Genomic DNA, 13,608 nt, shown 5'->3' with positions numbered 1-13,608 from the left:
TCGAAACTACGTTCCCGTAAGTGACTCTTACCTCTCCGGATCCACACCAAAAAATGATATATTATTTTAGACGCTCGGTAATCTGCGGTTCCCAATTTAATCATTCTCGTTTCTGGCCAAAATTGGATATACCACAAATTTTGAAGAAATCGATGATGACGAGTGGGCGGGTCCTCTGATCAGTGCGACTCGAAGCCCCTCCGGATTAGAGCCGTTGTTACTGCCAGGGATGTCACCTTTGTGTTTTAAATTTCGCACCCTGTACACTCCCAACTCGCCTACAGATTTTATCATATATTCTTCCTATTATACTGGAAAAGCACAATAAGTAAAATAGTGTTATTTGCTATACTTGCTGGTGCTGCTTCTTAATCGCCAACAGTCTGTTCCCAGTAGGGACTTCCTCTGCCCCACTACCATGAAATATTATTCGAACAGTTAGATTTTCCGTGAGAGCTGACAAAAAGAGAGAAAGAAAATAGCGTCAGCGTATGGAAGGAGCGCCGTGACCTCTGACAGTGCGCCCGGGCGGAGCGGCTCGGCGGCGGTTGCGCACGCAGCCGGCAGACTGCGCTGTCGTCGCGGAGGAGGGGCCCGGCAGCGCTGCGCAGCCCAGACTGCACACTCGACACTCGACAGCTGACGGGGCGGGCGCACGGCCCGCTGTTCATCCCGACAACGTGCACGCACAGCCGGCACCATTTACTGTTGGCTCAGCTCGTCCGCCAACACGGCCAGACCCTCCTATGTCATGCCAGGAGGTGTCAAAAAGGGTGAGTGCGCCGCTCTGACTTCGCAGCCGCTCCGCGACGCCCCCTCTACCTGTGGCGTTTCAGCGTGCCGCACGTCGCTAAAAGCCTGCCAATTGCCGACAGAGAAGCTAGCGTGGCTCTTACACAGAGATATGTGTCTGTTAAGTGTTTATAATTCATTTCATTTTCCTCGTTAAGACTTAAGTTTCGTCACAAACTGTTAATGCGTAGTAACATTACATCGAACGTAGCATTGTTGGTAACCGCAGAATATTTACCGCAATTTTGACGTATTCTGCTTCCTTTGCGTCTGCGTCTGACAATCAGCAATCAATAACTCATATCCCACTCCTCCTTTTCCACTCCACTCCATTCCATTCACAGAAGGTCCAGGCTTTGGTGGTCGTCCTAATAAATTTCGTCGTTGCGATCCTTTTGTATATAAGGAAAAGAACTTCGGTCTAGAAGACAGATTATCGAAATTTTAAGACGTGATTCACAACTGCGATCTTATAGTCCGCATTTGGAATTTTTTAGTGTCTTTATTGCATAGAGCGTAACTTACTTGAACAGTATTATCGATCGTTTGTACTTCTCTAGGACCCTGGAAAGGATTTCTTGAAATAACTGGCCTCTGTCATCGTGGGTTACTTCCGCTGCGTCACGAGGCAGAGACAGTCGGTTAGAATCTCACGCCGGCCATGGGCGTGGGTTTTGAATGTACCGTTATTGTATATACGGTAAAATAGAATTCGCAATTCTTCCTTGCTTATTTTTCATGTGAAATACAGTGAGCAAATGAACTTTTTGAAAAGTAATTGTATGTAATTAAAATATGTGGTAAATATTTCTAAAGATGCTAGAGATTTAAAGATTAATGTGCTACCTGAATGACTGAAGTAGCCGAACGGAAATTAATATGAACTTACAGTGACTTCTTTCTTAAATAAGCTTTATCTCCTCTGAATTATTCTGTTATAATTTGTGTTTCACATTAAAATATTCAATTCGTCAGCAGAGCTAGTTCGCAGTTGCTGAACAAGAAGCTGATTTTTATACTCATAGAATTGATTATTATTTTGAAAAAAAATTTGTGAGTAAATATTTACTTCGAAAATACACCATGAAACGATGAATGGAAGCCTTACAGAATTTTCAACAGAGAGACGGTTCAGTCCCGGAAGTACACAGTCTTCTTTCGGAACGAAATAACCCATCTAGAATGCTGGGTGCATTTCATTATGACTATATGCTTCACCTAGGACTTAACCTACAGAGGAATACATATTTTGTATGACATTATTTCCTTTGTGCCTCGGTAGAGTGACAGTAGGTTTTCTGAAATTTGATACGTTTGTGTGACGTATTATAAAGGCTGAAGATGAGAACGGGTTTTTTTACGGTTTTTACATTCAAGATGACCTCATTATTTCTCGTTAGTGTTTCCAATCTCAAATCGTTTCAGAGTGGACTAAATCGTTTTTCCAGTAACGCACGAAACAGGAGGTGACGGTTTGCCACAGCAGCGGGCGGAGGTATGCCGTCCTCCCCTTGGTGGAGGAATAGCCTCTCCCGCCCACGGACTGCCGTGGCGCCCGTAGGTTGGGGCGAGCATTTCAGCCCTTGCTTGCTTCCAATTCTGAATCGTCCATTAGTTTCGTTGGGGAGCTCTATAATGCTATATTTATAACTATTTACTTGTTATGATCTCACATGTCGATCGCTTTTTTTGAGTCTATGCAAAATTTGAAATTGTAAAGATATTACTGTATGTAAAACTGAAATTTTCTTTGGATGCTCGTATTTATACAATGATCCCATGAGAATTAACTTAAACCTTAAAGACCAACATTACTACGTAGTACTTTACTATTAGTTTTTACAGTTTCAGGACGTTAGGGATCGAATCGTCGCATTACTGTATTTTCGACTTGCTCTAGGATGACTTGCCTCTCTTATACATTGATAAAACAAATTTTGAGTCAGTTTCCAGTAAAACGGTTGCACCCACATAGTGTAACAAAGAGCAGCTAGAGACTGGAACAGCTATGGAGCATTTATTTTCTGTTTTTATTTGTTAGCGGTTGGTGTAGAATTGGTGCTGGCAGCATCTTAATACAAGGGTGGGGTAAATAGCGTTAAAGTAACTTGTGTAAGGATACGCAAAGCACATAACAGGTGATAACAGATCGTAACAGCACATCACAGTTATGAGCTATAAATATTAAAATGCAATATCATGAAAGCGCCATTCAAACAATCTTCGAATTAAAATTTCAGCAACAGGAAGGATGGTGAGAAAACAACGAATTTTACTTATTGTGCCTATACAACATGCACTACTAGCCATTAAAATTCCTACACCAAGAAGAAATGCAGGTGATAAACTGGTATTCATTGGACAAATATATTATACTAGAACTGACATGTGATTACATTTTCACTCAATTTAGGTGCATAGATCCTGAGAAATCAGTACCCATAACAACCACCTCTGGCCGTAATAACGGCCTTCATAAGCCTTGGCACTGAGTCAAACAGACCTTGGATGGCGTGTACAGGTACAGCTGCCCATGCAGCTTCAACACGATACCACAGTTCATCAAGAGTAGTGACTGGCGTATTGTGACTAGCCAGTTGCTCGGCCACCATTGACCAGACGTTTTCAATTGGTGAGAGATCTAGAGAATGTGCTGTCCAGGGCAGCAGTCGAACATTTTCTGTATCCAGAAAGGCCCGTACAGGACCTGCAACATGCGGTCGTGCCTTATCCTGCTGAAATGTAGGGTTTCACAGGGATCAAATGAAGGGTAGAGCCACGGGTCGTAAAACATCTGAAATGTAACGTCCACTGTTCAAAGTGCCGTCAGTACGAACAAGAGGTGACCGAGACGTGTAACCGATGGCATCCCATATCATCACGCAGGATGATACGCCAGTATGGTGATGACGAAGACACGCTTTCAATGAGCGATCACCGCGATGTCGCCAAACTCGGATGCGACGATCATGATGCTGTAAACAGAACCTGGATTCATCCGAAAAAATGACGTCTTGACATTCGTGCACCCAGATTCGTCGTTGAGTACACCACAACAGGCGCTCCTGTCTGTGATGCAGCGTCAAGGTTAACCGCAGCCATGGTCTCCGAGCTGATAGTCCATGCTGCTGCAAACGTCGTCGAACTGTTCGTGCAGATGGTTGTTGTCTTGCAAACGTCCCCATCTGTTGACTCAGGGATCGATACGTGGCTGCACGATCCGTTACAGCCATGCGGATAAAATGCCTGTCATCTCGACTGCTAGTGATACGAGGCCGTTGGGATCCAGCACGGCGTTCCGTATTACCCTCCTCAACCCACCGATTCCATATTCTGCCAACAGTCATTGGATCTCGGCCAACGCGAGCAGCAATATCGCGATACGATAAACCGCAATCGCGAAAGGCTACAATCCGACCTTTATCAAAGTCGGAAACGTGATGGTACGCATTTCTCCTCCTTAAACGAGGCATCACAACAACGTACCATCAGGAAACGCCGGTCAACTGCTGTTTGTGTATGGGAAATCGGTTGGAAACCTTCCTCATGTCAGCATGTTGTAGGTGTCCCCACCGGCGCCAACCTTGTGTGAATGCTCTGAAAAGCTAATCATCTGCCTATCACAGCATCTTATTCCTGTCGGTTAAATTTCGCGTCTGTAGCACGTCATCTACGTGGTGTAGCAATTTTAATGGCCAGTAGTGTAGTAGGAAGAATACACAACGGTCACTCGGTAAGTAATGCAACACATTTTTTTTGAAAGCTTGTTGGTTTTATTCAGGATTCCAATAAAACATATTATTCTCCACTCTTTTGTCTACAAAACCCTGTTTTTCAGCATATCTTCCGTTCACTGCGACGGCTTTACGGCACCTTACTGGGAGGACCGTTATGCCCGCATGGTACCACTCTACCGGCGAACTACAGAGTCAACGTCTTTCTGCATCAATAATCTCATCATCCACGTAATGCTTCCAGCTCAGTGTGTCCTTCATTCTGCCAAACAGATGGACTTATTCAATCAGACGACGAGGACACAGCGGGCACACACACATCTGAGTAACATGACTGGTGGGCGAGTGTGTCAACCCTACCAACAGAGACATCCAGTTGAGCAGCGAGTCGTCAGATCACCTTGGATGACTGTATCCACACGTTAAATAAATGCAAGAGTGATAGCTGTGTGCGGCCGGCCGGCACGCAGGAGATCGGACATGTTTGCGCCACCTTGTTGCGATGATGACGGATGCCTTGCCCAACGACTCACCGTGCTTTTGTTCACTGTCAGGTCTCCGTGCGTAGACACTCTAAAAACGCCTATGAATATCTGTGATTCTCTGGATGTCCGCCAGAAGAAACGCAATGACGGCTCTCTGCTTGGAACGCACTCCCGTTACAGACGCCATTTTGAAGGCTACGTATATCGCCGCTACCCCGCTACCTACGGGAACTTCATGAAACTGTAGGGGGCTGAAATGGGAATTTTCCACGATGTCCCACAACAAGTTCCGAATTTTTTCAACCGAAACTGACCGAGTAAAATAGGTGTTGCTTTACGTATTGAATGCCCCTCGTATCATTAAATTGGCATTGATTTTCGGGTGTACACTGAGCTGTCACCAGCAATGGCTATATCTCGGATGGGCATCCAGCCGAACTAAGCTTGGCTGACAAATAAAGGCAACAAGCAGTTTTGCGTTGAAAGATAGTCATCGACAACTTGACGATATGGTACAACACCGATGTTGACACATCACAAAAGCAGCGCATGCTTTCCAAATTATCAGTTCTGTGAGGAAGACGTGATGGTTTTGTGTTCCCAATGGTATCCAATAAACATGCCCACCAGAAGCAAAAAAATGGTTCAAATGGCTCTAAGCACTAAGGGACTTAACATCTGAGGTCATCAGTCCCCTAGAACTTAGAACTACCTAAGCCTAACTAACCTACAGACATCACACACATCCATGCCCGGGGCAGGATTCGAACCTGGGACCGTAGCAGCAGCGCGGTTCCGGACTGAAGCGCCTAGAACCGCACGGCCACAACGACCGGCTTCCAGAAGCCAGGCGCCGATTTTTCAGGTTGACGCTAATCATCGACAAGCGGAATAGTCTGTGAACACCCTGCTTCCTCCCTCTCTTTCTCGTCCTGACAAGCCTATTACATTCTAGGGCCAATAAAGTTCCACAAAAATGGTGTATTTACACCGATAATTTTTAATAAATAGGGTCATCTTTCCTCTTGTAAAACCAGTACTGCCCTGAGGAAGATCGTTGTTTTATGATTTATATTCGAAGTATTTTATCTTATACAGAGGCATGGCACAGAACCCTAAAGACATTTCATGATATATTCTAACACTTGTGCTCAACAGCTTGTGGGCTATGCCCGAAGAGCGCAGATAAAAATGTGTTAGTTAAAAATGAGGTTTTTTAGTCTTCAGTTTTCTGAGTAGTTTGATGTGACCCGCCATTATTTCCTCTTTTGTGTCAACCGCTTCATTTCAGAGTAGCATTCGCACCCTAGATCCTGAATTACTTGTTGGATGTACGGCGTCCAACAAAAAAAGTGAAGTACCAAGAAGACATGGTCGGATGTCAACGTAACTTCGTACTGTACCCACCATCGATGGGTATCTATATTGATAGAACTGTAATTCACTATGACCTGCAAACGGTCACTAGAGTGTTAGAGTGTCGTTCGTGGTTAGTGTTGTTACCAGGCCTGTTAGGGTATATATGGGACGTGAACAGCGTCAGATGTTGAGTGATTACGTTTATGGACACGGTGATGCGGCGTATTCGTGCGAGACAGCGTAATCATCACTTGACAAGTGTTTGAAAGAAGCCTCATTGTGCCTCTCCATTTGGCCGGTTGGTCGACTAGTACAGCATCCAGAATTGTGGGGCATTCGGATGTTAACGTGGCCTGGTGGACTGCATAGGGACGTGGGGACAGGCACGCCCGTCGTCAAGGTTCCGGTCGACCACACCTTCCCATCACAAGGGGCGAGTGCCGCATTGTGTGGCAAGCACATTGTAACGCCTTCACATCTGCGTCTGCCATCCGAGAACAAGTAATGGAATCTCTGCGTCGTCCCACATCACTTGTCGGAGACTAGCAGCGGCAGAACTATGGAATTACCGTCTCACACGTAGAATTACCTTAGTCCCACGACAGAATGTCCACTTCTGGAGGGGCACCATGACCGAGAAACATGGATTGCTGATAAATGATGTCGCACTGTGCTCTGCGAGGAACGGCGGTTCCGCACGACCATCGCCAGGACCGTGATCGGAGCAGCGGTCCATTCTCCCATTGTCTTGGAAAGACACAGTGGTGTTACTCCTGGAGTCAAGGTGTGGTGAACAATAGCGTTTGACTTAAAGTCGCAGCTGATTGTGATTAAGGGAACTCTGACGGCATAGCCGTACGTCATGGATATCCTACGTCCTCATGTATTACCGCTCAAGCGACGGCACCATGTTGCCATTTTCCTACAGAACAATGGTCGTCTATATATGACATGTATCTTTATGAAATTCCTGTGTTCAGGTACCCCTGTGTCCAGCATGAATCCAGATCTGATAGTATGTGTGGGTTCAGTTTGGATGTCATCTCCACCCCGCTGCTAGTACCACGGATATGAAGCACCCAGTGAAACACTTGTGGGTCTTTCTATAGCACCACACTTCAAACACTACTCTTCTCTTCTCTCCGGTGTTCCCACAGTCCATAATTCACTATCCTACAATGCTATGCTCCAAACGTACATTATCAGAAATTTCTTCCTCAAATTAAGACCTACAGAACGGTAATAGGACGGAATCACAGTGGAAGCGGTTTTTGCAGTAAAAAGTTAGTATCTGGTTAACTCATGGATCTATTTGTTAAGGGGTTTTTTGGTCAGACAACTCGCTTATAAATACGTGTAATATTAAATGATGGCATCTTACTACTCTGCCAGATGAACACCCCTGTCTAAAGATCCTTCTCTGTTCCCCAACGCATTATACACCGACAAGCCGAAATGTTACGGCCTGCTGCTTAATACGTGTTGGTCCACCTTTGGAGAGCATTACAACAGCGATTTTGCGCGCCATGAACTCTACACGTCCTTGACAGAAGGACGAAGTGTCGAATTCGGTCTTCCGAAATTATTTCACTGCGGAAGATCGTAACAAGGACCTTCCTGTCAGTATGATACGAATTTCGAAATGTCAGATACTGAGATAAACACCGCGGAATAGAAAAGCAACTACAATCTCAGGGTAGTGGAAGGGCATCAGGACCAGATGAGATGCCTATAAGATTCTACAAATATTATGCGAAAGAACTTTCTCCTCTTCTAGCAGCGGTTCATTACAGATCGCTGGAGCCACTGAGGGTACCTGGTGATTGGTAAAAAGAACAGGTCATTGCTGTTTTCAAGTAGGGCAGTAGGACAAATGCACGTAATCATAGGCTCATATAGTTGAAGTCAATCTGCTGTAGAATTATGAAACATGTTTTACGCTCCTGTATTATGATACTTTTGGAGAACGAAAACCTCTATAAAAAATCAACGTGGATTCCGCAGGCAGAGAGCTTGTGAAACTCAGCTCGCTCTGTTCCAGTGTGAGATTCACAGCGCTGTAGACCACGGCGCTCAGGTTGATGCTGTGTTCATTGACGTCAGGAAGGCATTGGACACTGTCCGCACTGGCGTTTTGCAAAAAAGAAACGAGCTCATCGAGTACCGCACTAGATTTGCAAGCGGATACAAGACTTCCTTGGAGATGGGACTCAGCATCTCTTTCTTGACGGAACAAAATTGACAGATGTAGAGGTAATTACGGGGGGTCCTCAAGGAAGTGTGACGGGTCCGTTACCGTTTACAATCTATATAAATGACCTAGTAGAAAGCGTCGGAAGCGCTTTAAGACTGTTCGTAGATGATGCGGTTGTCTATAAGAAAGTAGCAACGCCAGAAGACAGTATCGATTTTCAAACTGACTCGCAGATCGTTGATGAACAGTGCAGGCTCTGGCAGCTGGCCCTGAACGTGAATCAATGTACGAGGTGCATTCAAGTTCTAAGGCCTCCGATTTTTTTTCTAATTAACTGCTCAACCGAAATCGATGAAACTGGCGTTACTTCTCGACGTAATCGCCCTGCAGACGTACACATTTTTCACAACGCTGACGCCATGATTCCATGGCAGCGGCGAAGGCTTCTTTAGGAGTCTGTTTTGACCACTGGAAAATCGCTGAGGCAATAGCAGCACGGCTGGTGAATGTGCGGCCACGGAGAGTGTCTTTCATTGTTGGAAAAAGCCAAAAGTCACTAGGAGCCAGGTCAGGTGAGTAGGGAGCATGAGGAATCACTTCAAAGTTGTTATCACGAAGAAACTGTTGCGTAACGTTAGCTCGATGTGCAGGTGCATTGTCTTCGTGAGACAGCACACGCGCAGCCCTTCCCGGACATTTTTGTTGCAGTGCAGGAAGGAATTTGTTCTTCAAAACATTTTCGTAGGATGCACCTGTTACCGTAGTGCCCTTTGGAATGCAATGGGTAAGGATTACACCCTCGCTGTCCCAGAACATGGTCACCATCATTTTTTCAGCACTGGCGGTTACCCGAAATTTTTTTGGTGGCGGTGAATCTGTGTGCTTCCATTGAGCTGACTGGCGCTTTGTTTCTGGATTGAAAAATGGCATCCACGTCTCATCCATTGTCACAACCGACGAAAAGAAAGTCCCATTCATGCTGTCGTTGCGCGTCAACATTGCTCGGCAACATGCCACATGGGCAGCCATGTGGTCGTCCGTCAGCATTCGTGGCACCCACCTGGATGACGCTTTTCGCATTTTCAGGTCGTCATGCAGGATTGTGGGCACAGAACCCACAGAAATGCCAACTCTGGAGGCGATCTGTTCGACAGTCATTCGGCGATCCCCCAAAACAATTCTCTCCACTTTCTCGATCGTGTCGTCAGACCAGCTTGTGCGAGCCCGAGGTTGTTTCGGTTTGTTGTCACACGATGTTCTGCCTTCATTAAACTGTCGCACCCACGAACGCACTTTCGACTCATCCGTAACTCCATCACCATGTCTCCTTCAACTGTCAATGAATTTCAATTGGTTTCACACCACGCAAATTCAGAAAACGAATGATTGCACGCTGTTCAAGTAAGGAAAACGTCACCATTTTAAGTATTTAAAACAGTTCTCATTCTCGCCGCTGGCGGTAAAATTCCATCTGCCGTATGGTGCTGCCATCTCTGGGATGTATTGACAATGAACACGGCCTCATTTTAAAACAATGCGCATGTTATCTATTTCCAGTCCGGAGAAAAAAAATCGGAGGCCTTAGAACTTGAATGCACCTCATAACATATTGCCCATATGTAGGAAAAGAAATCCACTACCCTACATCTACACTACTGATGACAAACTGCTGGAAGCAGTGTCCTTAGTAAAAAGTGTGGGAGTAACTATCCAGAGCGACAGTAAGTGGAATGACCAAATAAAACAAACAGCAGGAAAACAGATGAAGATTGAGATTCATTGGAAGAATACTAAGGAAATGCAACTCATCTACGAAAGAAGTAGCTTATAAGGGGCTTGTTCGAACGATTCTTGAGTGTTATTAATTCATACAGCATCTTCTCTACCTCGTCCATTAGTCCTACCTGGTGAGGATCCTCGCGAGGTAGGACTAATGGATGAGGTAGAGAAGATCCAAAGAAGGGCGATGTGTTTCGTCATGGGATTGTTTAGTCGGTTCGAAAGCGTTACAGACGCGCCAAAGAAGCTCCAGTGGCAGGTATTGTAAGATACGTGTTGTGTATCACGGCGACGTTTACTACTGAAATTTGGAGAGAGAACTTTCCGGGAAGAGTAGGACGACATACTACTTCCTCCCACATACATCTCGCGAAATAAGTAAAATGTGAAAATTCGAGAAATTAGAACTAATACAGAAGCTTATCGGCACTCATGCTTCCCACGTGCCCCAGTGCCCCAATGACCAATGACCAATGACCGGTTTGGTCCCTTCCCCTCCCCCCCCCTCTCCCCCTGTTTTAAACCAACCAACCATCTTCTCACGTGCCATTCTTGAGTGGGACAGGGTATGGGGATCAGTTGATGGTGCGGCAGATCTAGCCGCATGTGGCAACGGATGTGTGTATATAGAAACGAGCTGGTTGTGTGTGAGCGCAGAGTTGGCGACCAATAACGTCCCGGATGCGTTACAACGGGTTAATATAAGGTGAAGTTAATGACCAAGACACTAACGTGAATTCACTGTCATACTCCTCAAACCACTGTACCATGATTCTGGCCTCGTGACACAGATAGATATCCTGCTGGAAGATGTCATCGCTATCGGTGAAGACAACGAAGGGATGCAGGTGGTCCGCAATGATGTTTACGTTGTCAATAGCTGTCATCGTACCTTTCATAACAGATACAGCTCCCACGGAATCACAGGTGAATATCCGCCAGATGCCCCCATCAGTGTCGGTCCGTGGCAGTTCATGTTTCGAGCAACCGTTCTTCTGGATGACGGCTTTCGGACACGACCACCGATCTGGTGTAGGAAGAAGCTTGATTCGTCCGAAAAGTGACATGTTTCCATTGATCCATGGTTCAATTGAGATGATGCCCAGTTCTTTTTGGGTCATGGGCCTTACACCACCTATTGGCATCGAATTGGTTGAAGACAAACCTCCGAATGTGCCTGTGGTAAAGAAGGCACGCCAAAACTTCTACATCTATATCATACACCACAAACCGCCTAATGGTGTGTAGCGGAACGTACTTCTGGTACCAGTAACTGGTCCCTGTTAGACCCACGATTTTCTCATCGTTGTCATTAAGCTAGGTGCGAGTAAGAGGAAGTAATTTTACCCGACTCTTACCGAAAAGTACTCTCTATAAACTGCAATAATAAACCTCTCCGTGATGCTCAACGCCTCACTTGTAATGTTTGCGGATGATGTTTGTTGAACATTTCAGTAACGCTCTCGCGCCGACTAAACGATCCCGTTACGAAGCGCGCTACTCTTCTTTGGATCTTCTCTGTTTCTTCTATCATCCCTACCAGGTAAGGATCCCATATTGGTCTCTTAGACAAGTGCCTTGTAAACCACTTCCTTAGTGGATGAGTTATATTTCCTTAAGATTCTTCCTATGAATCTGTCTGGCATTTGGTTTTCTTATATTGTTTTTAATTTTTTTGTTTGGTCATTCCCATTAAAGACCCTCTCGATGGTTACTCCTACACAATTTTTCGGCAGATATATATTTTTCAGCAGCTTCTCACCAATACTTCAGTTGTACAGTTGTACAGTAGTCCGCTATATGCCGACGTTGCTGATACTGATCGGCAGCGTCTGAATCGAAACGGAGGGCTCGATGTCAAGAAGATACTACGTTGCGAGATAGAAAGGCGGACCCCAGACAATATCGCCGACGCTATCCGAAGAAAGGCTTGGGTAACTCGATATCAATCAAGTCCTGTCTACTGAGCTACGAGAGATTGTGATAGAAGACGGGATAGAACTGCTGTGAAGACATCTGACGAGGAGAGGCCCCGAGCGGTGGAATCGACTTTTTGAAACCATCTACACGGTTGCTACAGCCATTCACCCCGGTGAGCCCTCGTTTGCGAGTAACTGACGAAAAGAAATCTCGGAATTTTGTGTGACACTCAATAGCGTTAAAAAAGTTGGGTTACATAGTCTAGTTGCGTGGTGTAGTAGATTCTATGACACCTTAGGAGGCAGGAGGTTATGGGTTCGAATCTCGTGAGGTACAGTAAATCTTTTATTTTTAAATATTTATCGAAATGATCAAAGTCGTTTCGATAAGATTTAAAAATAAAAAAATTATTTCTCCTGACGAGCTTCGAGCCCACAACATCCTGCATGTGAAGCTATTATCCTGTCTTTTACACTAAGCAGCCAGTCTATATAATACGATAATACGACCTTTTGTTAATGTTATTGAGGATCACGTAAAACTCAGATTTTTTTGACTATTACCTGCAAACGAGGGCACACCACGGTGAATGGCTGCAGGGTGTGATACCTGCGATCTTAACCCAAATCACCATAGGATTCATTCAAAAAAGTCGATCCCATCACTGGGGAGCTCTCCTTGTCAGATCAGCAGTGGCGGTAGACTAAGAGCCAACAGCGTATATACGGTGATGCTAACACCAGAGTGGAGCCACAATACCCTCTACAGTGGTCCAGCAACCGGTATCGTGTACCCGCCAACCACGCAAATGTGGAATATGGTATTACTGTTTGTACACTCTCTCAGTTATTACAGTGTATACTAGTGAGTGAATAAGGGAAGTAAGGTATACGATAATAATAGCTATAGACATAGATTTGGAAGTGAATGTAGTTTTATTAATTATAACAACAGTTTCGGTGATAAACAATATTTTGCAGGGTGTAATAATTTTCTCTTGATATTTATAATTTGTGTAAGAATGGATATAGCCTGTCTTAGAATTATAGCCAAAAGGCTACAATGTAGTAAATAAACTGCGATGATCCTGTGCACACTGCAATCGTAACTGACGATGTAGTTGATGGTTCAAATGGCTCTGAGCATTATGGGACTTAACATCTGAGGTCATCAGTCCCCCAGACGTAGAACTACTTAAACCTAACCAACCTAAGGACATGACACATATCCATGCCCGAGGCAGGGATCGAACCTGCGACCGTAGCAGTCGCGCGGTTCCGGACTGAAGCGCCTAGAACCGCTCGGCCACCGCAGCTGGCCGATGTAGTTGAATGATCATGGGAAA

The 13,608-nt window shown here is 45.2% G+C and overlaps 1 protein-coding gene across 2 annotated transcripts in view; it reads left to right on the top strand.

Annotated features, from left to right (window-relative positions):
• The first annotated feature begins 597 nt into the window (after window positions 1–597).
• Window positions 598–13,608, top strand: part of LOC126191278 (developmental protein eyes absent-like) — a 231,703-nt gene continuing 218,692 nt past the window's right edge. For both annotated transcript variants that reach the window (XM_049932098.1, XM_049932090.1), the window contains exon 1: window positions 598–773. In XM_049932098.1, coding sequence (XP_049788055.1) covers window positions 752–773 — 22 coding nt within the window. In that variant the 5' untranslated portion in view covers window positions 598–751. The remainder of the gene's footprint in view (window positions 774–13,608) is intronic.

Source organism: Schistocerca cancellata, chromosome 1 (assembly GCF_023864275.1).
Source record: "Schistocerca cancellata isolate TAMUIC-IGC-003103 chromosome 1, iqSchCanc2.1, whole genome shotgun sequence".
Taxonomy (NCBI): domain Eukaryota; kingdom Metazoa; phylum Arthropoda; class Insecta; order Orthoptera; family Acrididae; genus Schistocerca; species Schistocerca cancellata.
This window is presented reverse-complemented; position numbering and strand designations above follow the sequence as displayed.